General features: G+C 38.3%; 2 protein-coding genes across 4 annotated transcripts; one reads left to right on the plus strand and one right to left on the minus strand.

Moving 5' to 3' along the window:
- Positions 1–1,868: 1,868 nt before the first annotated feature.
- On the plus strand, positions 1,869–6,294 carry LOC143851873 (WAT1-related protein At5g40240-like). 3 transcript variants are annotated; one of them, XM_077361373.1, is made up of 8 exons: positions 1,887–2,121; positions 2,321–2,380; positions 2,519–2,635; positions 3,927–4,037; positions 4,112–4,182; positions 4,378–4,439; positions 4,556–4,707; positions 5,914–6,294. In XM_077361373.1, exons 1-8 carry the CDS (start codon positions 1,940–1,942, stop codon positions 6,062–6,064), a joined length of 906 nt encoding a protein of 301 aa, XP_077217488.1. In that variant the 5' UTR covers positions 1,887–1,939; the 3' UTR covers positions 6,065–6,294. The 3 variants fall into 3 exon arrangements, with proteins under 3 accessions (XP_077217486.1, XP_077217487.1, XP_077217488.1); XM_077361371.1 differs by having other exon boundaries at positions 1,869–2,121; positions 3,927–4,182; positions 4,281–4,439; XM_077361372.1 differs by having other exon boundaries at positions 1,872–2,040; positions 3,927–4,182; positions 4,281–4,439.
- A 1,412-nt stretch (positions 6,295–7,706) lies between these two features.
- LOC143850908 (protease Do-like 9) lies at positions 7,707–20,977 on the minus strand. The gene is made up of 9 exons (XM_077360196.1): positions 20,351–20,977; positions 17,870–18,069; positions 17,546–17,726; positions 17,099–17,290; positions 16,427–16,659; positions 9,076–9,177; positions 8,867–8,917; positions 8,629–8,733; positions 7,707–8,274 (listed from the first exon to the last, which is right to left on the minus strand). The coding sequence occupies exons 1-9, from the start codon at positions 20,769–20,771 to the stop codon at positions 8,176–8,178; spliced, it is 1,584 nt and encodes a 527-aa protein (XP_077216311.1). The 5' UTR covers positions 20,772–20,977; the 3' UTR covers positions 7,707–8,175.
- Between the last annotated feature and the right edge of the window lie 3,286 nt (positions 20,978–24,263).

The following is a 24,263-nucleotide window of genomic DNA, read 5'->3' on the forward strand; positions in this document are numbered from 1 at the left end:
TGTCCTCTAGTAGTCTAGTGGGACCCAATTGATTCTACGATGAAGACACTGTAAAAAGAGTTAAGTGAAGCTACACATACGTATAGCTAACTTAGCTACACCAACGGCTTAAAATACAGTGGGCCCACAATGTTTGGGTGATCCAAACCATTCATTTGATAGACCCTCACATTGATAGGGTGTGCCCAAAAAATCAGCTCCATAGGATCATCCCCATCCTTCAAACTGTGGAGGCAAAAATGGACAGATTTGTGAAGGTTTTTACGCGTCCATTTTTGCCTCCACAAATTGTAGGGTTGGGATGATCCTATAGAGCTGATTTTTTGGGCACACCCTATCAATATGAGGGCCCATCAAATGAATGGTTTGCATCACCCAAACAATGTGAGGCCAACTGTATTTTAAGCAGTTGGTATAGCTAAGTTAGCTACACGTATGTCTAGCTACACTTTTCTCTTGTAAAAATAATAAGGGAATTGATATTTCCACCCCTTTTGATTTTTATGGGCCTCGCTTGTGCCCTAATCCATCAAGCCCCGCTGGGTACTGTGAAGAAGTCTAAACCATTGACGTTTGTATTCCCTTACTCATTGGATGTCTCCAATGGCACCAAGTTCATCCATCAAGCCTTTTCCCCTTTTACCGGTTCTGAAGCCACAACCGGTACAACACTATATAAACCTCTCTGTGACATGATCCGTTGGTGGGCCCAACAAATACTTTGTTTAAGCTCCTCCCATATTTTTCAAAATGAACTGCACGGCCCACACTATAGGATGATCCAAACCATCCATTTGATGGGCCACAACGTAAACAGGTTACTATAGGATGATCCAAACCATCCATTTGATGGGCCACAACGTAAACAAGTTGGACCCCAAAACATCATTTCCATAGGATGATCCTAACCCTCCTATCTAAAGAGAAACTGCATATTATGGAAACCTCTATAGATTGGAGGGTTGCGATCATCCTATGGAAATGATTTTTGGGGCGCATCCTATTTACATTGTGCCCCATCAGATGGATGGTTTGGTTCATCCTATGGTGTGGATTGTACAATCCATTCTGAAAAATACTTTGATGGGCCCAATCAAAAATGGCATTTCCCTGAAAATCATCTCTATATTGGAATATATACGGAAGTGCACATATTCTTTTAACAATAAAGTGGGGTTCACCTTGTTCAAATATACAAACCATTCAATTGGTTGGTCCCAACATAAATACTTTGTACCATGAAAATCATCTCCATTCGATGATCCTAACTCTAGTTTATCTATATAGATAAAAGGGTTAGGATCATCGATGGGCTGATTTTGGGAGCGAAGCCTAGCAACATTAAGGCCCAATTGTAGGCTCCACCCATCTTTTTCAAAATGAAGAGTGCAGTCTACACCATAGGATGATCCAAGCTGTCCATTTGATGGGCCACAACGTAAATAGGTTGTTGACCCAAAATCATTTCCATAGAATGATCGCAACCCTCCGATCTATGCAGGTTTCCATAATATGTAGTTTCTGTTTAGATCGGAGGGCTAGGATCATCCCGTGGAAATGATTTTCTAGGACACAACCTATATACAATGTCCCCCCTAAAATGGACAGTTTGGATCATCTCTTCAGGCCTACCTTGCTCAAAGATTTAAACAAATCCATTGTTGGGCATGAGGCTTCACCATCGATCATGAGCTAGAGAGGCTTCACCATCGATCATGACAATGACTATATACTAGTTAGGGGTGAACCTTGGGTCGGGCTCAACCCAAAACCTGACGGGTTGAACCCGATTACTGCTCGGGTCGGGAGGTTCAGAGGCGGTATGGGTTTGGGTTAACATTTCCGAACATCAACTTTTGGGAGGATCATCTCTCTCTCATAAGAAATCTCCCTTCTTTTGAAGGGACACAAACACCATTTCAGAGAGAGAGAGAGAGGTATGATGTGTTTGTGGGATGTGTTGCCTTATGCAGCAATGGTGATTGTGGAAATTTTCAGCGTGGGCATGACTACATTGAGCAAAGCAGCCATGTCCAAAAGGTTGAGTCAGTTTGTCTTCGTCCTTTACTCAAATGTCCTTACCACCATCATCCTCATTCCCGCGTACTTCATCTTCCAAAGGTCTCTCTCTTACAGATTTCTCAAAAATCGAACATTTTAATGGTTCGAATTATAAGAGGTGGAAACAACAGATTCTGTTTGCCTTATATCAAAATCAGTCACTTTTGGTCAATACTTTTCCAACACACTCTCTCTCTCTCTCTCTCTCTCTCTCTCTCTCAACTGTCAGTAATTTCTCTGTTGCTTTTTTCCTTTGCAGAAGCCGTCCTCCCATCACCTTCCGACTCCTCTGCAGATTCTTCTTGTTGGGCTTAGCTGGGTCTGTATTTCTCTTCTACCAAGGATCACAGCAGCACTTCCTCATCAACCAAATTACTTCTAAGAGTGCCAAATTATCCATGGGTAGTATGTCAGACAACTAATTATAAATTTTGTTTTTTTGTTTTTCCTTTCACAGGATTACTATTATGCAGAACTGTGATTTCACTGGTATCAACTACAGTTCTCCTACTCTTGGGTCAGCACTGAGCAACTTGGTCCCAGCATTCACCTTCATAATTGCTGTTGTTTTCAGGTTCTGCACTTCCCTTTCCCTACCTAACAGAAGAAAAAAGTTTTTTTTTTTTTTTTTTTTTGGAAGTTTGCTCTGTTTTGTTTCGCAACTGTCAAAGAAAATTGTCATGGGTTTTTCTTTCTAATGAATTTAGTACCCAACTGTTTTGGGTCTCTCTTTGTTTTGGAGTAGTTTCTCACCAATAATGGACAAGAGGGTTTTATCTGACTTAAATGAATTCTTTCAGATAAAGAAATGGCAATGAAACACTAACCTAGCAAAGAAAAAAAAATCAAATGGTGGGTTGTCTAGTTTAGTGATGAAAACAAGCCACACAGACTTAAAACAAATTCGTGATGGTGTGTGACTAAAAAGAAAATTTGAGATAAAAAAAACAAAATGATGGTGTATGATGGATAGGTGGAGAATGAAATTTTAAATGGATGTCTAAAGGGTAACAATAAAAATACTGAAGATTAGAGATAAACTCTAGAGTTTGCCTATTAGCAACCCTGTGGGTTATATGGAAAGAAAGAAACTCTAGAGTCTTTTATTCATCAAAGTGATAGCATCGACAATAGCCTAGGTGAGAATCCTCCCCTCCTTTCGGTTCGTTTCGGCCTTCGATCTATGGGAGGGTTGGCAGGAGGTGTGCTTCAGTATTGAAAACCACCATCAGATCGCTCAAGAATGGGAGACTTCTCGGCGTGGGTTGCTTAGACTAAACTTTGACGGTGCAAGCTTGGGTAACCCTGGTCCTGTAGGCATAGGAGGTGTTCTAAGCGACACTTGTGGTAACATTATTTGGGCCTTTCAGGTCCTCTTGGGGTAGCGGATGCTAGCGAAACGGAGGTTAGAGCCATCTATCAGGGTATAAAATGTTTGAACCAAGAATGCTTGGATAAGGTGATTGTTGAGGGAGACTCCAAGAACGCCATCCGGTGGCTTAGCAGATCAGTTATCCCTCTGTGGAGATTTGTCCCGTTCTTTGATGAGATTTTGACCAGGTGGATGGGTCATCCATTATATTTAAACATATCAGGGGATCCGCCGCCAACAGTGTGGCAGACAGGCTTGCTGGGGATGGCATGGGGAAGTTGGGGTTGGAGATGTTTGGTTTCCTCCCCTCTTATCTCATGGTCTTTTCTTATTGTACATTTTGATTGCATTGTAGATTCTCTTTGTGCTTTCTGGTGGACCATCTCGGTCTTCCATTTTCTCTTTGAATGAAATTGCTACCATTCAAAAAAATATATATACAAATAATGAAAATACATTGATTGTCTTTTTTCTGTCGAATCATTGCTTTTAGGGTCGAAAATGTGGATATCAGGAGCTCAAGGAGCCAGGCCAAATTCCTGGGCATCTTGATATCAATCTCAGGAGCAATGGTGGTCACTTTCTACAAAGGCCTACCAATCAGGTTTTCATCACCTTCTTCCTCTTATCATCGTCATCTTCTCAAAAATCAATCTCCTCCTAATTCCTTGATAGCAGAGAACTGGATTCTTGGAGCCCTTTTCCTTGTAATTGCTTGCCTATCTTCTTCAGTATGGAATACGTTCCAGGTAAAAACAATCAGAACCCATTAAAAATGCATACCCCTCTAGCTTGCAAGAATTCACCTCGAAAAAAAATATTAAAACTACTGATTCCTGAATTTCAGGCAGCAACTGTTAGAGGCTATCTGGCAGAAATTACCATAGTATTATTTAGTTCCATCTTTGGGACTATTCAATGCTCAATAGTCTCTCTGATTGCAGAAAGAGACTCAAGTGCCTGGAGATTAAGGCCTGATATCGAGCTCATCTCCATCGCGTATTCAGTAAGCAAATTATAGGACCAAACTCTGTCTTGAATATTTATGATAAGATTTTTTTTTCATAACATGCACAGTGAAGGTGACCAGAGCGTCATGTAATCCATATGGCTTCACTGTAGGCAGTTTTTGGAGGTGTGATCACTTGCACTGTTCAAACCTGGTGCATTCACAAGAAAGGGCCTGTTTTTGTGGCCATGTTCAAGCCCTTGCGGATTGCCATCGCAGCCATCATGGGCACCATCTTCCTCGGGGATACTCTCCATCTTGGAAGGTACAGTGTCTCTCTCCGTCTCCTTTTTTCAATAGATCAATTGGAATTGAACCAATAAGCTCAACATCGTGATCTTTACTTCCAAACCACAAAGGCACCAAGCTTGAGCTCAGCCCTTACAGAAACATTGGTATAATCCATGAAAACTTGTGTTAAACTTGCGTCAATGTATGATGCAACACATATTTGGGTTCAATAAGGGCTTGATAAGTGTTCAGAAAGACTGAACCCTAAGACTTGATCCAACTTTCTCGAAAATGTTAATTAACAACTTTTAATTCCACTCACCGAAACTGGTTTTCAAACAACTTAGGTTCAGGGGAAGTCAACCAAAGAGAAACACGATCTTCTACGATGTAACAATGCAACAAGGATAACAAAGAGATTCACACTGATCTCTTAAACCCAATCCTCCCCCCTAGACCCATTAGGAAACTACAAGAGCGCCTCCACTTACATGAAAAAAAACGCCAATCCCAACAGTATGGAAAGTTATCTGCAAGAATTTAGCAATCCACAGGCTATTGATCTTATTCTTGATTATTTGAGTAGGAATAGGGAGACGGTCCGTAGCTGTTAGATGTGAAATTTTCATCAATGTCAATTATGATGGCTAGAGAAACAGTCGTCTTATGATAAAGATTGGTTCAGGCTTGATTTTGAATGACACTTGAACAAACAGGGTTTCTATGTTCATCTTTGAAAAAAAAAAACCCTTCATAGCCATCCTGTGTTTGTGTATTGCTGCTCTTTGATCTTTAAGAATGAGATTATTTCTCAAGGAAAAAAGAAGAAGTTGTAAACTGGAATTCATGAAGAATATATCCTACAAATCTTCAATTTATACATTGACTGAGATTGAGAGCTTCTCTTATAACTTCTTTCACTTCCATAAGGCCTATCGATCCAGTAAAGTAAGATACTATTAGAAATGAATTCCCTACCAAAAGCTGCAAAACTATTTCAGACTTAGTGTGAGTTTTGGGAGCAATGAGTGTAATTTACAGCAGTTTAAACGGAAATTTCATGGGTAAATTGCAAATATAGAAGGCCCCAATATGCAAAAATATCATCAACTAACCGAAATTCACATCCTCCTTTTCCTATTTCTTGTGATTTTTCCTTCCAAAACTGGTTTTGCTTGTAAGTTATATGTACAGAAGAAATTCATTCATGGTTATAAATTTGTTTTTTTAATTTGTGCAGTGTGATTGGAGCAGTTATAATAGCTGTTGGGTTTTATGGTGTAATATGGGGGCAAACCAGAGAGGAGAAAAAGGGTGATGATAAGATTGTTAATGGATTGAAATCGTCCTCGCAAACAATGCCACTATTGCAAAGCGAGATGGAAATATAGCATTTTTGAAAAAGTTGGATTGGTTGGTTGTTACTTCTCGTCTGTTTTTCCCTCACGAAACTGCTGTATTTTCTCCAATCTCTGTCTTAAGGCTTTGCATTTCTTCTTTTTTTCTTTTTCTTTATCTAGGCTTTACACTGTACCTATCCTCTTTGTCTTGTAAGCCTTGGACCTTGTCCTTTGGATTTCTCTAATAAAATCATCAGGTCCATCCCTGGGCCTCAATACAATATTCTGGGGTAAAAAATGCTGCTGTAAGTCCAACTGTCTTTATGCATTTACTAAAAGGTTTAGTATGATGTTATAGGTAACACGTTATATCTCATTGGTTACATATATACAGTGACACCCTAATGGGATGTTTTCCCTCTCCACTATGACCTATCTTTTAGGTCGTTTAGCTCTCATATCAAAGGTCATGATCAAGACTACTTGTCTCCACCCATCACAACCCACCAAGTAAGACAACTGCCCTCTAATACTAGCTGGGTTATTTGTCAACCACTTGATGAGTCACCTAAACCAAGCTTTGAGGGGGGGATGGATAGACACTGTGTTCATGTTTCTGCACATTTCTCCCCTCCACAAATGGCAGGGTTAGGATGATCCAATGAGGCTGATTTTTCGGCCACACCCTATCCATGGAAGGGCCTTCCAAGTTAATGCTTTGGACCCCCAAAAAATTTGGGCCCCCAGCCTGTTTCTGCACTCGTGTGCAGGAACCCTTGCCTCAAATAATAATTATAAATATAACTTTGGAAATCAATGTACACGTTGCAATAGGTTTGGGGGTTGTCAACATCATGATCTTCACCAATGGACATAATTAGATCATCACGCATCTTTGATCGAGGGCTGGTGCCAACACGATCCAACACTCACTCAACTAGGAAACAACATTCCTCTTTCTTTCATTTTCGACTGGAACAAAAAATTTCAGGATATCTTTAGGGAAATGTTATCCGCATTACTCTATTTTGATGAGGGCACTCCTCACTTTATTAAAAGTATGGTATGGCCCGCACCATAGGATGATCCAAATCGTCCATTAGATGGGCCACAGCCTAAATAGGGTGTGCCCTAAAAATTATTTCCATAGGTTGATCCTAACCCTCCGATCTATAGAGGTTTAGGTTCAACCCTCTAACATTCAGATCAGAGGGTTAGGATTAACCTATGGAAATGATTTTTGAGCACAACCTATTTAGGCTGTAGCCCATCTAATGGACGGTTTGGATCATCCTATGGTGCAGTCCATACCGTACTTTTAATAAAGTGAGGAGTGCCCTTATCAAAATATAGTAGTGCTGATAACATTTCCCTATCTTTATGGTTAATCCAAGAATTGGGTTTAATCACATGCAAACAATCCATAATGGACCGTTGTCCCTCTGCTTTTTCCAGACACGGGTGGAAGAGAGACTGATGCCGTAGAAACATTGGGATTTCTCTTCCCTATGGGATTTTGCCAATAACTTCTCTTCCTTGCAGAAAAGAGAGCCCAGATTTTTCTTCCTGGGTTAGCTGGCCTCGTAATCTTCTCCAACAAAACTGCCCTACTCACCAAATTATTTACACATTGCAGAAATTAAATTTTAGATCTGTATAGAAATCTGAATGTACTCTTTCGGACTCCTGTATATCAGTTGATATCTGAGATTTGTTCATAGAACAATTTTTCTATTGATGATACAATGTCTCGGACTCTGATATATGGGGGTGTCTACATTAAGCCACGAATTTCCTATAAAACATTATAGCTTTCAACATTGACTAAAATGGTATTGTAGCAAATACTAATTCAGAGTCCATAGCATTAGACAGAGTTCAAGACAGGAAGAAAAATGCAAGATGCAAACCATATCATGAGAGAGAGAGAGAGAGAGAGAGAGAGAGAGAGAGAGAGAGAGAGAGAGAGAGATGTCATATCATCAAAACTTTCAGGCAACATTCTCATTGAACCTGTTTTCCTAAGTTGAGAGATGATTACCCCACACTAACTTCCATGAACTAACGCCGATTGTGCCAAAGACTTCTGCAAAATAGAAACCCACCCAGTTGGGCAGGTTGGAATGTCGGCTACTGCATAAACTTCATGGCAATCCACTGATTCATGTCTTTAGATCGTCTGACATTGCCGAAGGTATGCAATTAATGGTGAGAATATCTTGTGTTGCAGCCTTGGCAGATGTTGTATGTAGGATGACTATCTGCAGGAGGCAAAGAGATCTCAACTATAAGACTTTTGTAGCGCAGTGGAAACCTACTCTTACTTTCTGGGTTTCAAGGCCACTGTTGGCATTATATATACTGTGTTAGAAGTTAAAACACTTTGAAGTTGATTCCATATCTATGTCTGAAAGTTCAAATTTCTGTGCGATGTACCCATGCCATATCCAATGTGTGCCCAGATGAGAGTATATTTTGTGTGCGTGTTTGGAAACTGATATTCAAAACTCCATGTTTTTTTAGTGATTTCAAAATTCCATGTTATGGGATTGGCACCCATCCTTTCTCTCAACAAGCAATCAACAACCAAAGAAGAAATTTAGAGAGAGAGAGACCTGCTGGTATTCCAGATCAAACTGCAAAAAATCATCATTACAACTCTCCACCATGCTTGCCAAGCCTTTCAGATTCTTGACAGGTTTACCATTGAAAGCAAGAACCTACAAGTAAACAAGAGGTGGTTTTTTTTAATGGAGTAAGCAAGAAAAAGTTTCAGAAAACTTGCAAAATGGGAATATAAAAAAAGAGCTACAACACTAGAAACAGCATCTGGCACTGGCAGCCTGTCTTAACCTGGGTGTTTACAATCTCTTCATAACCAATATTGATATCAGCGGCAAGGACCTACAAATTGCCAAGGAAAAACATGTGAAGGATTAGGATCCACAGAAGTGACTACTGCTACGCATCAACACTCATCAATACTGCATGACAACAAAAATGAGTAAGTTGATCTAAATTCTTATAGCTGGCTCAAAGTATGCAGCGGAAAGAAAAAAAACCTGAGAAACAACGACAAGCTGTTCATCTTCTGATTGTGCCATTGCATGCAAGTGCTTGTCCAACAGCTTGACAGGTGCATCATATTCATAATCCTTCCCATACTGGAGTGTGTAACAAAAGGTTATGATAGTAAGACCAACCATGTAACAATGAATTCAACTCATTAAATTATTTGAAGTGTTACTTGCTGAAAAAGAGAAAAAAATGCAGAAAATTTAATAAAATAGGGGAAGTGATACATTCACATTCTATAATTCTAAGACCTAATATTACAATTACCTATGATTTGTGGACATGGACACGGGTGTCGCATGTCGACACGGACACGGTGAACCCCAGAAATTTAGAAACGGGAACACGGCTAAAATAGAAAGTATATATATAATACAACAACAAATATTAGTTAAAGAAGAGCTAAAAAAGAGTTTATAATAAAAGAAAAGTTAATTAATAACAAAAGAGGTAAACACAATATGCAATAATAAAACAAATTGTCATACTTGACACGGCACAAAAAAATGTGCCCACACACCCACATTAAGTCTAACACTTGTAGCAATACATTGAAAAGTGTCCAAAAGAGTGTCGACACGGGTGGACAAGCGTGTCGTGTCGGACACGGCAAGACACATGTGTCGGCAATAAATTTTAAGTGTTGGCTAAATCATAGACAATTACTAAGAAGAGAGGGTTTCCTTCTGCTCAACACTTTTCCGTATGAGTTCTTTCCCAAGTGGTTGCGGATAAGCACAGAGGTTGTCCAAGGTAACAGAGGCATCCAAGTGCCTCATGTAGCAGTTTTGTTTCTCATCTCCCATATCAAACTTGAAAGATTTACTTCCACATTGGGCCCTTGCATATCGAATAGGTGGAATTCTTTCCCTTGACAAGAATAAAACAATCTTTTCATTTTTCATCATCGCCTACCTTCAATATTATTACCTTTGGAATGCATTTATCCTTTCCATGAAAACCACTGTTTCCAAAATCATTATTTCCATCTTGCCTTTTTAACTGGTCATCAATTTTTGTAAAAGAGTTATAACAATACATTTAGAACATTAATCTAAAACTGAGAATATTATCCCCTGCCACAATGTGGTAGTTTCAAGCTGCACAGTTATAAGAAAGATTTTAACACTCCTCTGATTCTCACCCACATCACCTGACACACCTTCCATCTTGAGATGTCTCTGCTTCATGTATCTCGACATTGAAGAGCAAATATAGATCCTTTAGTGGTTTGTAATTCATGGCTGTGATACAGTTCCAACTCTGCTTGATATTTCTCCACATGCTTACTGATGGGGGTGGGGATTTCTCAGAATCTCTAAACAGATATGGCTATCAGTATGAAAACTCTTTCGAAGAGCATGTTATCTACGAATCCACTTCCATATACTCAAATGTATCTCTGAGTAAGTATCGTTGTGATACTTGGTAACCACTAACAAGCTTCATAATTAATTTGACAACAATGTCATGCTTAAAGAGAATAAATGACCTAGATGAAATTTATACACAGCCAACTCCCACTTCTGCCATTTCATTCACTTGACAAAGGAAATACCTCAGGTGGGGTATTCATGTGAAACATGCAAATCCCAAAGACTGAGGGAAGAACATGTGAGCATCTTGTCTTTGATGCGGCTCTTAAATGTAGTGAAATTGAATGAGTAATTGACTGGATGATGCTTTTCTTCATCTGTTACAACCAACTTCAAGCACTTTAAAACAAAATTCCAAGGATGTCCATTGAAGTGCATCGACTATTGTTATTGATGTTGCCTACTGGTCTTATTTTGGTATACTTCTCGTCTCCACCAACCTCTCTCACCATCGGCATCTCTTTTCTTGCCTCTACATATGGTTTAGGAATGACAAACTCCACTGCATTCTCATTTCCGTTCACTCTTTAGCTGTGAACAGTATAGCAAGAAATGATGAGTCTGGTCCTCAATTGTTTTCTCGGTCCTCATTGTTTTCTCAGTCCCCACTCCTTTTTAGCACTAATGTTTTTGTCTATCTTGCAATGGCCTTTCAGATTCTATTGCTTACATTGCTTCCGTAGAGCCAACCAATTAGCATCTTCAGTCCAATGTTACCTTGTAACTTCTACTTTTAGGGCATTTCCCGTGTGACACAAGACACTTAGAAACTCCCTGACATATGACACCCCAAGAAAGAGAAGGAAATGACTGGGTGATGCTATCAAAACTCAAATATCACATGACATTGTCCTGTTCTTCTTTATTTGAAGCTTAGATATGGGGGCCCTTATCATTTAAGGTTAGAGCTTGCCTAGAGTTTGGAACCTAACTTTAAGGAAAAGGTTATGAAGCGGAGGGGCACAGACTGGTAGATGTTTACTTTGGGCAGAAACTCAAATATATTAAATTTAGGTTGAAAAGTGGATTAATGAAGATCTGGGAGCAGGGGAAAAAGTGTCTTCTCAATAGAGTAAGTGAACTGAAGGCTAGATATGAGCTTCACCTTTGTCTACTGGTGATGTTTAGGAAAGAGGCACCAGATTCTCTTACAAGATGTGCTCAAGTGGAAGATAAGATGTAACAACCCGGATTTGGGGCAAATTTTTTAGACAATTCTTTTTCTCTTCAAAATCCCAAAATCCGAATCGCTACCCCAAAGAGGGAAACAACAACTAAACAATCTATTACATTAACTGAATGTCTATTACATAATTTATCTCAACTGATAATATCAAATTATGAGCTGAAATAAAATAATAATTGAATCCATGACTAAAACTCAATTTTCTAAAATGAATAAAAACAACTAAACTTTCATCGGGCATGATAACAAGGCACCCCCAAAAGAAATCCTATGAGTATTCTCTCTCTCATCCTAAGTGCCACCTAGACCTGTTCATCGGCAAAGGCTCATTCACTTTCCTCACCTACAAAGTCTCAAAAATAATCTAAGTCAAACAGCAAGCTCATGTGACTGGCTTGGATAATAAAAGTGACAAGAATGAAAATCTGCATTATAAAGGTGTTTCCCATGGCATTCACGTGTGATAAGGAAAAGCAATAAGAATTATAAGATTTATTATCAAGGATAAAGAATATCAATAAGCATGTGAGAATGTCAAGGGAATATACTAAAGGTGGCAAATCATGGAATCATATAAGAGAGCTTCAACCATACAGAGTACGATAGAGACAGGTAAACTACGAGAAGTATCATGTCATCTCGACGAGGTATATGGGTCATATCTATCTCATCATAAGTTACACAATGGAAATCATCACAAACCCGTTGGTAAGTGGCCACACGTAGCTCTATGGCCTTTCCGTACTATAATACGAGGCGTAAACAAAAAAACTATGTATATAGATTATGGCCTAAAAATAAAAAGTCCCCCCACAGGAAATTCTACGAGGATAATTAGTTAATTCAATAATATAGGTGCAAAAAGAATGCGACCAATCATAGGAAACAGAAATATAATCACATAAATCATAATTATAACTAATATTATAAAAGTCAATCATCACTTGCTTAATATTAAAGCCTAGGTGATCGTATGAAGTCCTGACACTGATCTGAAGATGGGGATCCTGAAGTCCAAATTTAATAATTAGCTTGGTGTCAATTTCTTTCGGTCTTATGGTAAAATTATTTAACATATGCCTATTATTATCTTGTGATATGTATTTTTATTTATTTGTTCAACTACTCTTTATGTGGTCCCAAAAATCATATTTTCCATACCCTAATATATATATATATATATATATATATATATATATATAGAGGAAACTGTTGGTGAGCTTAAGCTCACCAAACTTATGGTGAGCTAGCTTGCCCAATCACATGGGGGCCCACTTTGTTAGGATGATCCAAACCATTCATTTGAAAGTCCTTTACATAGATGGGGGGTGTACCAAAAATCAGCTCCATAGGATCATCCTAACCCCTCCATTTGTGGAGGACAAAAATAGACAGACACAAATCTGCCCCATTTTTGTCCTCCACAAATGGAGGGGTTAGGATGATCCTATGGAGCTGATTTTTGGTACACCCCCTATCTATGATAAGGCCTTGCATATGAATGGTTTGGATCACTCCCCAAAATGTGGGACCCATGTGATTGGGCAAGCTAGCTCACCATAAGTTTGGTGAGCTTAAGCTCACCAACAGTTTCCTCATATATATATATATATATATATTTTTTTTTTTCATCAAAATACTCTAAAAATCTGCAACTAAATCAGCCCTAATAATTATAAAAATCTGAGACTAATCACGAAATAAAACTGTGAAAATCAACACTTAATCATGCATTAAAAACTATGAAAATCTGCACTTATTATGCCCTAAAGACTGAAAAATCAGCACCTATTTATGTGCTTAAATACTCAAAATCAGCACCGATTTAGGGATATAAAACAGTAAAAATCAGCAACGAATTAGGGACGTAAAACTGTAAAAATCAGCAGTTTTTATGGTACAAAACTCTATAAAATCAGCAATTTCCATGCACTAAAAACTGAGAAAAATATTATGTAAAGAGAGGTGATAAAACTTTCTTTAAATCACACGTATGGGTTAAAACATATATAAACAAACCCTCCAACACCTTAAAATAGATTTAGTAATAGTTTCACATAAGAAAAATAGAATTTCTAAATTAAAACCTCTAAAAAGAAAATTAAAAACTCATTTCTTGATTCAAAAGAAATCAAGATCCATGTGAAATACCTTTAAAATCTTAATTTGAACAACCAAAAACACTAAAAGATAAAACACATCAATTTTACACCAAAAAATACAAAAAATAGGTTTTCGGACACTTTACTCGAAGACGAAAAACCAATCGATGCAAAACCGTAGCTTTTCTTCTTCGTTTCTCCTTTCTTCTCCCCTCTTTCTTTCCTTTTCCTTAAATTTTTAGGTGATTATAAACGACCCTAAATGGGTTTATTTATAAACTTAGCCTAAAGTTTTATTTCAAGAGGATTATAATGATTAGATTCCTGATTATAATCTAATACTAACTTAAGAGGGGTGGAAATATCAATATTGGGTTTCCTAACTTATTCTAATATATTATTAGTATTTAGGTTATATTAGGTTACTTTTACATTTTCTCTTTTTTTAAATAAAATAACTTAAAAGTTGCTTAATAAGACAAAACTCGTAACTATGCCTAACCCTAATAGAAAAATTGTCATAACTTGCTCAAATCACATCTGAATCGCTAAATCTTGGGTCCGTTGGATGATATTCAAAAGACGCATTTACCGAGACCAAAATCATATCGAACGGACAAGATTTGATGCCCCAAAAATAGGTTATAGTAAAAGTGACGAAAGTACACTACGACCGTTGATTTTTAAGATCGTTTAATCTAATGCGGGATAGGAAATATACAAGAATCTTACAGATTGGGGATCGATCCAATATCTAATTCACATATCCTATGGTCCGAAAACTCAAAATCGAAGATCTAGCCGTTAATCTTTGGTCGAAAGATCTACGGCCTAGATTTAATTAGGATTTGTATCTTTATAGGCCCTTGATGGGAGCGGGTCATTACATAAGATCTCGTTCAAGATGGCTTGAGGAAGGGGATAAGAGCACTGCTTAATTTCACAATATTGCTAGAGACAACACTTGTTGACGGGAGGCGCCTTGACGATCAGGCCTCTAAGTCAATGGAGATCATATTATTTTTTAACAGTTGTATTCTTCGGAGGCTTCCTACCCCAGAGAACCTGGATGGTGTTTCTAGGAACAAACTTGGGAGTAAATTTCATGAAGAGGAGAAAAAAGCTCTCCTTATCTTGAACGGAGATAGCACTTTAGGGCTACATAGTAACATAGTTATTTTATGGCATTCTTTCATGAGTTTTGGGCCGCTATTATAGGAGATATTGTTCCGGTCTACGATGAATTTTCAAGGGGTTAAGGTTAGATAAGGGCACCAGAGCCACCTTCATATCTCTAATTCCTAAAAAGTTGTAGCAGAGTGCTTGTCTGATTATCGGCCAATCAATTTGGTGGGAAGTGTGTATAAACTTTTGGTTAAAGTGCTTTCTAAAAGATTGAAGATTGAAGTGTGTGAAAAGGGAATCATTTCCAAGAATCAAAACACGTTCAAAATTTCAAAGGCCAAACGCCAAGAGGGTCAATACAACCAAAGGAAAACATGAGTACAAGCAAAGTCAAATCAAAGGGGAAGAGAGTCGAAAAATTCCAAGGCATGTTTGTTGACTCCAAAGCCAAATCTAAAGTAGAGTCAAATCTAAAGTAAATCATATTCTAAATAGTTTAATTATTATTATTTTTGAAAGTTAACATGATTAATTATATGATAAAATAGTTTAATTATTCAATCCCATGAAACTGACTATTTTGAGACTTGGAGACAAAAGTTGCAAACAGGGATCATAAAAAAACATTATTTTAGTGACCTATTCATGACACCTGTATAGAACAAAAGAAATAGTAATGCTCTCACTAAGGTTGCAACTAGGGTCGGGTGCATCTGGTTTTACAGAAACCTACCCTACTCGAGAAATTATATCGGCTCAGGTTGGGTCGAGCTTGTTATGGGAAAATTCGAGATTCACCCGAGATACATAAACCCGACCCTAGCCAAGATAGTTTCTCGAGTGAAATTGGGTCGGGTTTTTAATGTTTAGCTTAATTAGGATAGTGAAAATTTTCAAAGATTGTGGACAATGACAAATATTCACACCAGAAATCTTTGAATTTAAGTCGTCAAATGGATAAATTTAAGAAGGAAAATACATTTTCACATTACAAATTTGATCACCTCAATGAAAAATTATATCAATATGTTGGAAAATAATTTTTCATGTTATTCAAGAGATAATTAAAAAATCTAATGTACACATATGAGAGTCGGGTCAGGTTTCAGTTTTTTTTCTCTTTAAACCCAATCCGACCCGAGATTGGGTCGGTTTTTTCAAACTAAAAACCGACTCAAGCCAAGATCCATGATATTTGAACCCAACCCAGGGTATATTTGGGTCGGGTCAGGTTGGATAAAACCGAACCCAAGTTGCACTGATAGCTAATACCAAAGTTAACTGTCCCACCTCAGAATAAAGGGGTGGCCCAGTGCACGAGGCTCTCCTGCCATTGCTGGGTCTGGGGAGGGCTAGATGTACGCAGCCTTACACCTGCTTTGCGGAGAGGCTGTTTCCGTGACTCGAACCCGTGACCACCAGGTCAAAATGGAGCAACCTTACCGTTGTCCCACCTCAGAACAAAGAAAGTAAATTATAATGACCTATTCATGACACTTGTAAAGAATAAAAGAAACAGTAATGTTAACACCAAAGTTAACTGGCCCACCTCAGAACGAAGATATGGAACGGATATGGTTGTAAAGACAAATCCAGCGATGATGTAATATGAAGGAGGCTTCCCTTTAATATGAGCCACAATCAGCCGTTTGTGACTTGCAAGTTTGATATTAAAGGCAAGAATTTTTGACTTGCGGAGAACTCTAATCACAACATTGTCGCCAGTATACTTTTGAGAAACAAGGTAACTAAAACCAATACGCTCCCCATGCCTGAAAGGGACTAAAAGATCAAGAAATAGAGTGAGAATATTGTATATTTACAAGAGTGCATAAATGGAATTAACATGATGATAGAAGGCAAGTGTCAAGTAACAAGACTTGGACGTGTCACTCTTCGTTATTTAGAGAAAACTTTAGTTCCCAATTTGCTAGATAAATGGCTACCTCATAGTTGGATATTTCAACTAAATACTTGGATATTTCTCCTAGGTATTAAAAGCATAACATGGATAGCAAAAACAGTGCAACTGCTAATCTACTATTTCAATTTTTAACGAATCAGAGGATCAAGACATTGAATAATGCATAATGCTATGGAATAGAATATAGATCGCTCCAATCAGGGCATAGAAGTACCAGATTACACAGCCAATGTCTAATCAGTATAATCTAAAATATGAGTTAAATAAAATAGCTTAATAAAATGTCAAAATGGTTACCTGTTCCGTCATTAGCAATATCAATTCCATCAAAACTAAGGATAATATCAGATGGCATCAAAAACTGGAACTCTGGAGCAGTGGGCTGTATTCTTTTAATACGAACACCCTTCTGGTCAGGCGCCATCCCCATTGCCTTGCGCATATCAGGATTTTCCATCTTCTGCCATTCAACTCCAAGAATCGGAAACCCTGGCATGAGAAAAACAGTACTGTAAGGATTCCAACATTGCATAAGCATAAGAATATAAGCGGTCTCTGGGGGTTTGTAAACAAAAACAAAGGATTCCGACTACTACTCATAACAGAAATATTTGACAAGTTAAGGATTTACATGAGGAGCCGGACAAGAAAAAAAATAGAAACACAACAGTATACTAAAAATTAATAAAAATAGTCACAGGAGCCAAATAAAAGGAAAAAACTCTCTCATGTGTCTGATAATACCTGTATATTCTCCTGACTTTTCATAGTCATGAATGAAGTGCTTTATGACTGGCGTTGGTATGACATATCCAATATTTTCTACATCTTCATGTTTAAGAGACTGAAATGCTATACCCACACATTTGCCTTTATCATTAAAAGCAGGGCCACCAGAATTTCCTGAATTTATAGCTGCATCTATCTGCAAAATCAACTCATGAAGAACAGAAATCAGGATATAATGCAAAACTATAAATGGTAAAATAAAATTAAGCTTCAAGAGAAAATTTTGACATAAAACAGTAAATAGTAAACAGAAAAAAATAGTAAATTCCAAGTAGCAACCTGCAGTCCCAGAAGCTCAGTGGAGCCATGGACATAAGATAAGACCTCCATGCGTGACACAACACCACTTGTCACAGAGATTGTGTCACCCCCAATTGGGTAGCCAACAACAGTTACTGCATCTTGGAGTGAAGGCAAAGGTCCAAACACCACTGGTGAAACTCCTTCCCAAAACTCATCGTCACTAACTGTTAGTAAGGCTGCGGAATCAGAAAACTATGCACAATTAGTATTCATGCTCAGGTGGCTTAAGTTACAAAATCAGGTTTATCAATCAAGACTTGTACACAAAGACCTCTCTGCAAATTCTTCTTCAACATTTCAAACATATACATACCAAAAGGATACAAAACATCAATCACATGTCCCCTTTTCAGATGTCTGGACTTGAAGTGGCATGTAAATATCCCACAACACAGACACAATTGCTGGGATGAGTCAATTTAAGCTTCCATGTTGATTGTTTCAGGTAAAAGTTTCAAGCAAATAAAGAGGAGAGAGAGAGAGAGAGAGAGAGAGAGAGAGAGAGAGAGAGAGATGCCAAAATAAATAAGAGCTTCAAAGTACAGTTAATATAATTGCAAACGCAAATGACCCAATAGATACTATAATTTATGAGTCACACCATCTTTGCAAACACATCAGACAAAGAATGCTAAAAATCATCTTGTGCTCGTCCTATATATACTTTTAATATCCCACATTTATCACCATTGTGTAAGACTATATAGCCAAGTAATCACTTCATGCTGTGTCTAAAATGTTGTGGCCAGTGTCAAAATTCCCCCGCGTCGACTCCCTTTTACCTTGGGCAGATTCTTGTCCGAATCCACATTTTGTCCTATAAATTAAACTCCTTTGACTTTCCCCAGCTATGATCACGTCAACCAAGTACACAGCAGCATCATGCCAAGTCGACTAGGATTTGCTTTGGCCACATTTTGGCCTGCATCGGCATTTTGAAATAATGGCTGTGGCTTCGGTTGGGAAGCTTCTTATTTTGTGGTAGAAAACCTCAAGCAATCAAAGCTCAGCATTAGGATGAGACAGCTCAACCTTTGTTTTCAAGTCATTGATAACATCACCAGCGGCACTATGTCTTGGAAGACTATTACCTTGAATTACCATGTCATCCCTCTTGGAGTGATGAAAAGAAACTTTCACAGTATTTAAACCTCGCAACTCTCGCAAAGGAATGTCCAATACCTCGAAGCACAAGATATCGGAAGTCTGGTCCAGACTTCAACTATAGCTTTTATGAGGAAGCAAGCTTGGGTAATGTGGAATTGAAAAGACAATCTTATTATTTGCTCATTTCTCTTCATAGTTTCTAAAATGTAGACGCTCCACATGCGGGATTTAAAGCAACATTTGTTGTGCCACCAACAAATGGATGCATGTCGCATTATAAAAACGGGAAATGCATGTTTCACTCTCAATTGTATGTGCCAAGTCATAGGTGGGATTAAAGGATATCAAAAAATTCAAACTTATATTTATTTTTAACAAGAAATGATGTCTATGATCCATGTACTTCTTTTAATGAGAATGCACATGTGTTTCCCTATAACATTGAAAATGGAATCTTCCTAAATAAATGCAGAACAATCAATCACTAAAAATCATACTCAAGTCTCTTAGAGTTGCATAACAAAAAGTTAAAACAAATGGTTGGTTCATTCTTACTATGTGACTTCAATTTTTTTTGTGTTTCATTCTCCTAACGAAATCAAAGCTTCTCTAATACATAAATGTACTTAGTTACCAAAAGATAAGGGTGCAACTCTGGTTGATTTTTACGAATTCGGGTTGAGCTTTTACCATAAAATCAGGTGGGGTTTGGATTGATCCCAATTCATTTTTTAGCAAAAACTCAACCCGAGCGAAATCCAACCAGACCCAAGTCGCACCCCTACCAAAAGAGAACATGAAAGTTGTTATAATATTTTTTGAATGGCTATTATTATTATTATTATTATTATTTTTGAATGGAAAATTTGTTATAATATCATTCAGATGAAATCACCTGGCCAATGTGATCTCATTCGTTCCCACAGCGATTCAAGATATGGACTTGATTTAAGTCAATGTGTTGCGCAGATGTCATGTATTCTGGTATTATAAAGGACCCTGGCGGCCTAATGTGCGCGTCGCACATGTAGCATTGATAAATAAGTCACATGTTAGGGTTACGAGATTTAGGTTTCTCCTTGTGTTTTCTTGGCCAAGAAGAAGAGAAATTTGTAACCCTAAATCAAAATAGTGAAAGCTTGTTCTCCTGTGGACGTAAGCACATTGCAGACCCACATAAATCTTGTGTCCTTTCTTGTGTGATTGTGTTTTTTTAAAGTCATGTTTGTTTAGGTCTCTTCTTAACGTTTTGCTGCATATCATGTTTGATCCTTATTGAGAAAGCACTTTCTTGGTTTTCTACATGCATGAAGCAATATGTAATCAAATCACAATCAGTGTATTTCTTACCAATATCACATTCAGTCCCAATTGCAAGCACAGTAGCCAGGTATTTAGCATCAGACCCGCGTTTCTTGAGCTTGACCTGAGTAAAATGCTCAACAGAATGCGCATTTGTGAGAACCCTCCTCCCACCTATAATAAACCCACTACTACTCGAACTATACTGACGCTTCTTCTGCCATGGAAGCGAGAAATTGGGCTCTGTATGAACGCAAAAAACCTTCACAACAGCGTCCATTGAAGGTACTACCTTCACAACGCTCTCTGTATTATGCCTCTCTGTGCTGACGAGCTCACAGTCTCCGTTATTTAAGATGGAACGAGAACTCCTTCGCAAAGGGGAATTGGAGGGAACTCCATTCTCGGGTATTTTTGAAGGGATTAGGGTTTTTGAAGGTCTGCCTCTTTTCCTCTTGGGTTCTTCCATTTCTGAATTAGAGCTTCTTCTTTTTGTCCTTATTCTTCTCCTCTTTTCTTCTGTTTTCTCTTATTTGAATATAAACCCGAGAGGCGAAAAAGAGAAACCCCTCTGATTCTTCTGATCTGAATCGAATGAGAATAGAGGAAAAGAAAAATAGAAGAGAAGGCGATTGATATTTTGATAACGAGGCGAAAAAGAGAAACCCCTCTGATTCTTCTGATCTGAATCAAAATAGCCTTGTCGTTATAGCTTTTGACAGCTGGTTAAATAATAAGACAAAATGAGTTTGTGTCATTATCAAAACATAGCGGCGGAAATATCAGTAGCTTTTATTTGTTTTTTTTGGAAGAGACAAGGATAGAATGAGAGGAGGGGAGAGGAGACCAAATCTAACCTAGATACCTAATAAGCCCAATCACCTAATCTAATAATCTTTTGATCCAACTCTCAGATCTCACAAGATCTGATTTTGTCCTCTAATACAAATGAACGTTCCTAAGAAGTGGGCCCACTGAACTTTCCAAAAAAAAAAATTGGTAGGGTGGAAGTACCACCCTGCCAATTGTAACAAAAAGTGAGCTGCTGTTGGATCAAATAAGGCTCTATTCACTCGCGCTCCGAGACCAAATCCTGGGAAAATGCCCCATTTTTTCTTGAGAAAGCTAAAATTCGCATGTTCACTTCACGGGATTTTGAAGGAGCCTAGGTGGAAAATGTCACATCTGACATGGAAATTGGGAAAAATTATGTGGAAATGAGTCTTTTCTCACAAGTGTGAGATTCCTTTTCCCTTTATTTTGGTCAGATTTACTTTCCCAGGAAACTAGTGAAAAAAGTGGGCAAGCAGTTTCTCGGGAAACCTTTTCCTGCACAGTTCCTGCGCAAGTGAACAGGCACGGGAAACCCTTTCCTGCACAGTTGTCCTGGATTTCTTTTCCTAGTGCCACGCCAGATTCCTGGGAAGACAAGTAAACAGAGCCTAAGGGTTGTACCCCTACCGTATTGTTGTAAGGCCTTACACAATATAAATCTCAATAAATCGAGGATATGTTACAATTGGCAGCAATAAGCCTCTTTAAAAAAAAGCAGGTTGCAAAATATCAAAATCAGGGTGTGGCACGTCTCACTCCGCTCCTCTAATTTCTCGCAACCTACCCACGCTTCTTACTTGTCCTACCTCCCCACTCAGCAATGCGTTTTCTATTTTTTACCCCATCCTGATTACTCGTCCCACCTGAAAACAGATCTTCTCTAGCCGTCTGTGGTATTGATTCCATACTCACAAAATGATGCCTAGTCGTCGTCTTCTCTCCCTCATGAAATCGCCTCTGGGCCTCCGGTTCCCTTATGAAATTTTGGCCGAAATTTGGTAAAAGCTCTTGAAATGTCTTTTTCTTTTTGCCGGAATTTCATGGTTTCGGCCAAATTTGGTAAAAGCTCTCGAAATGTCGTTTTTCGGTTGGAATTTCGGTACTTTCGGTTGAAATTTTGGTACATTTCGGATGTTTCGGTTTCGGAACGTTTCGGATCGAAATTTAAAACCATGGCGGAATCTTCCCCTGCATTCTATTATGTTGATCACTGCATGGGAGCACCATCAATGAATTCATTGGATTTGGTTTGGGTTAGAAATGGGATGTATGAGAGGGGGTGGGAGGAAGCAGATCATCATGGATGGGCCTGTCAAGAAGGTGGTGGAAAATAGATCGGTGTCATCCCAACACCGGTCAATGGCAAAGGGCACATGAATTTGGTCAATGGCAAAGTGCAAATGAATCATGCCTCGATCGCCAAGGATCTTTTCTTCGTGTTTGTTTCCTCTATTAATTAAATTCTTTGCCATTAATAGAACTGCATTTTCTCAATCTTAATTAACTTTCAATCTCTTCAAGAACCAATTGCCAATGTCAAGGATTTCCATTTAGAAGTTGTTTCATAGCCACATGTGCGGACAAATTTTACATATGACTCTCCCCGGAAAGTGCTAAACTGTCCCGTGAAAGGTATGAAAATACGTAGCCTTGGATTTTAAGTTTTAATGTATAAGAACTATTAATCTTTATTTTCTCCATATTTTAAGGCCTACCTGCATTACCAACTTGCATTTTTTAGTCGGTGTCCCACTAATGTGTGTGTGGGAGAGAGAGAGGAAACTGTTGGTGCACTTAAGCTCACCAAGCTTATGGTGCGCTTAAGCGCCCAATCACATGGGTCCCACATTTTCTGTGGTGATCCAAACCATTCATTTGCACGATAGGGGGTGTACCAAAAATCAGCTCCATAGGATCATCCTAACCCTCCATTTGTAGAGGACAAAAATGGGCAGATTTGTGGACAAACAAGCTCCGTCCATTTTGACATCCACAAATGGATGGGTTAGGATGATTCTATGGAGCTGATTTTTGGTACACCCCCCATCTATGTAAGGGCCTTTCAAATGAATGCTTTGGATCATCTTAACAAAGTGGGCCCCCATGTGATTGGACGCTTAAGCGCACCAACAGTTTCCTCATATATATATATATATATATATATATATATATATATATATATATATATATATATATATATATATATATATATATGAGGAAAGTGTTTCTACTCGGTCCCCTAGATAAGCTTATCTACTCCTCCCTTTAAAAAAATACAGTGGGCCCACGCTGTTTGGATGATCCAAAGCATTCATTTGATAGGTCTTAACATGGATAGGGTGTGCCCAAAAAATCAGCACCAAAGGGTCATCCTAGCCCTTCGTTTTGTAGTGCCTTGTGGTGCCCAGAATGGACACATATAAACGTCCACGTTTATATGCGTCCATTTTGGACACGGTGTGCCCAACAAAACGAAGGGCTAGGATGACCCTTTGGTGCTGATTTTTTGGGCACACCCTATCTATATTAAGACCTATCAAATGAATGCTTTGGATCATCCAAACAGCGTGGGCCCACTGTATTTTTTTAAAGGGAGGAGTAGATAAGCTTATCAAGGGGACCGAGTAGAAACACTTTCCTCTATATATATATATATATGAGAATAGAGTTCCTGAGGTTAACCTCATATAAGCTTATATGAGGTGGCGCTCACAAAACATAATGCGCCCACTTTGTTTGGATGATCCAAACCATTCATTTGCAAGGCCCCATCATAGATAGGGTGTGTACCAAAAATCAGCTCCATTGGATCATCCTAACCCCTCCAAAAGTGGAGGAAAAAATGGGCAGATTTATGGGCAAAAAGTGTCTATCCATTTTGCCCTCCACTTTTGGATGGGTTAGGATGATCCAATGGAGCTGATTTTTTGTACACACCCTATCTATGATGGGGCCTTTCAAATGAATGCTTTGGATCATCCTAACAATGTGGGCCCCTTATGTTTTGTAAGCGCCACCTCATATAAGTAATATGAGGTTAACCTCAGGAACCCTTTTTTTTCTCTCTCTCTCTCTCTCTTTATATATATATATATATATATATATATATATATATATATATATATAT

Source organism: Tasmannia lanceolata, unplaced genomic scaffold (assembly GCF_043159265.1).
Source record: "Tasmannia lanceolata isolate RefF3 unplaced genomic scaffold, GAP_Taslan_0.1 ptg000018l, whole genome shotgun sequence".
NCBI lineage: Eukaryota > Viridiplantae > Streptophyta > Magnoliopsida > Canellales > Winteraceae > Tasmannia > Tasmannia lanceolata.

Bases quoted from the DNA above. Each gene is read 5' to 3' on its own strand.
- LOC143851873 (XM_077361371.1), top strand. From the start codon at position 1,940: ATGATGTGTTTGTGGGATGTGTTGCCTTATGCAGCAATGGTGATTGTG. The intron at 2,636-3,926 runs GTTCTGCACTTC...CATTGCTTTTAG, and splicing joins ATAATTGCTGTTGTTTTCAG to GGTCGAAAATGTGGATATCA. The intron at 4,440-4,555 runs GTAAGCAAATTA...GCTTCACTGTAG, and splicing joins TCATCTCCATCGCGTATTCA to GCAGTTTTTGGAGGTGTGAT.
- LOC143850908 (XM_077360196.1), bottom strand. From the start codon at position 20,771: ATGGAAGAACCCAAGAGGAAAAGAGGCAGACCTTCAAAAACCCTAATC. The intron at 17,291-17,545 runs GTATTATCAGAC...TTCTCATGCCAG, and splicing joins AAAGTCAGGAGAATATACAG to GGTTTCCGATTCTTGGAGTT. The intron at 8,275-8,628 runs GTCTCTCTCTCT...TGCCTCCTGCAG, and splicing joins TTGATCTGGAATACCAGCAG to ATAGTCATCCTACATACAAC.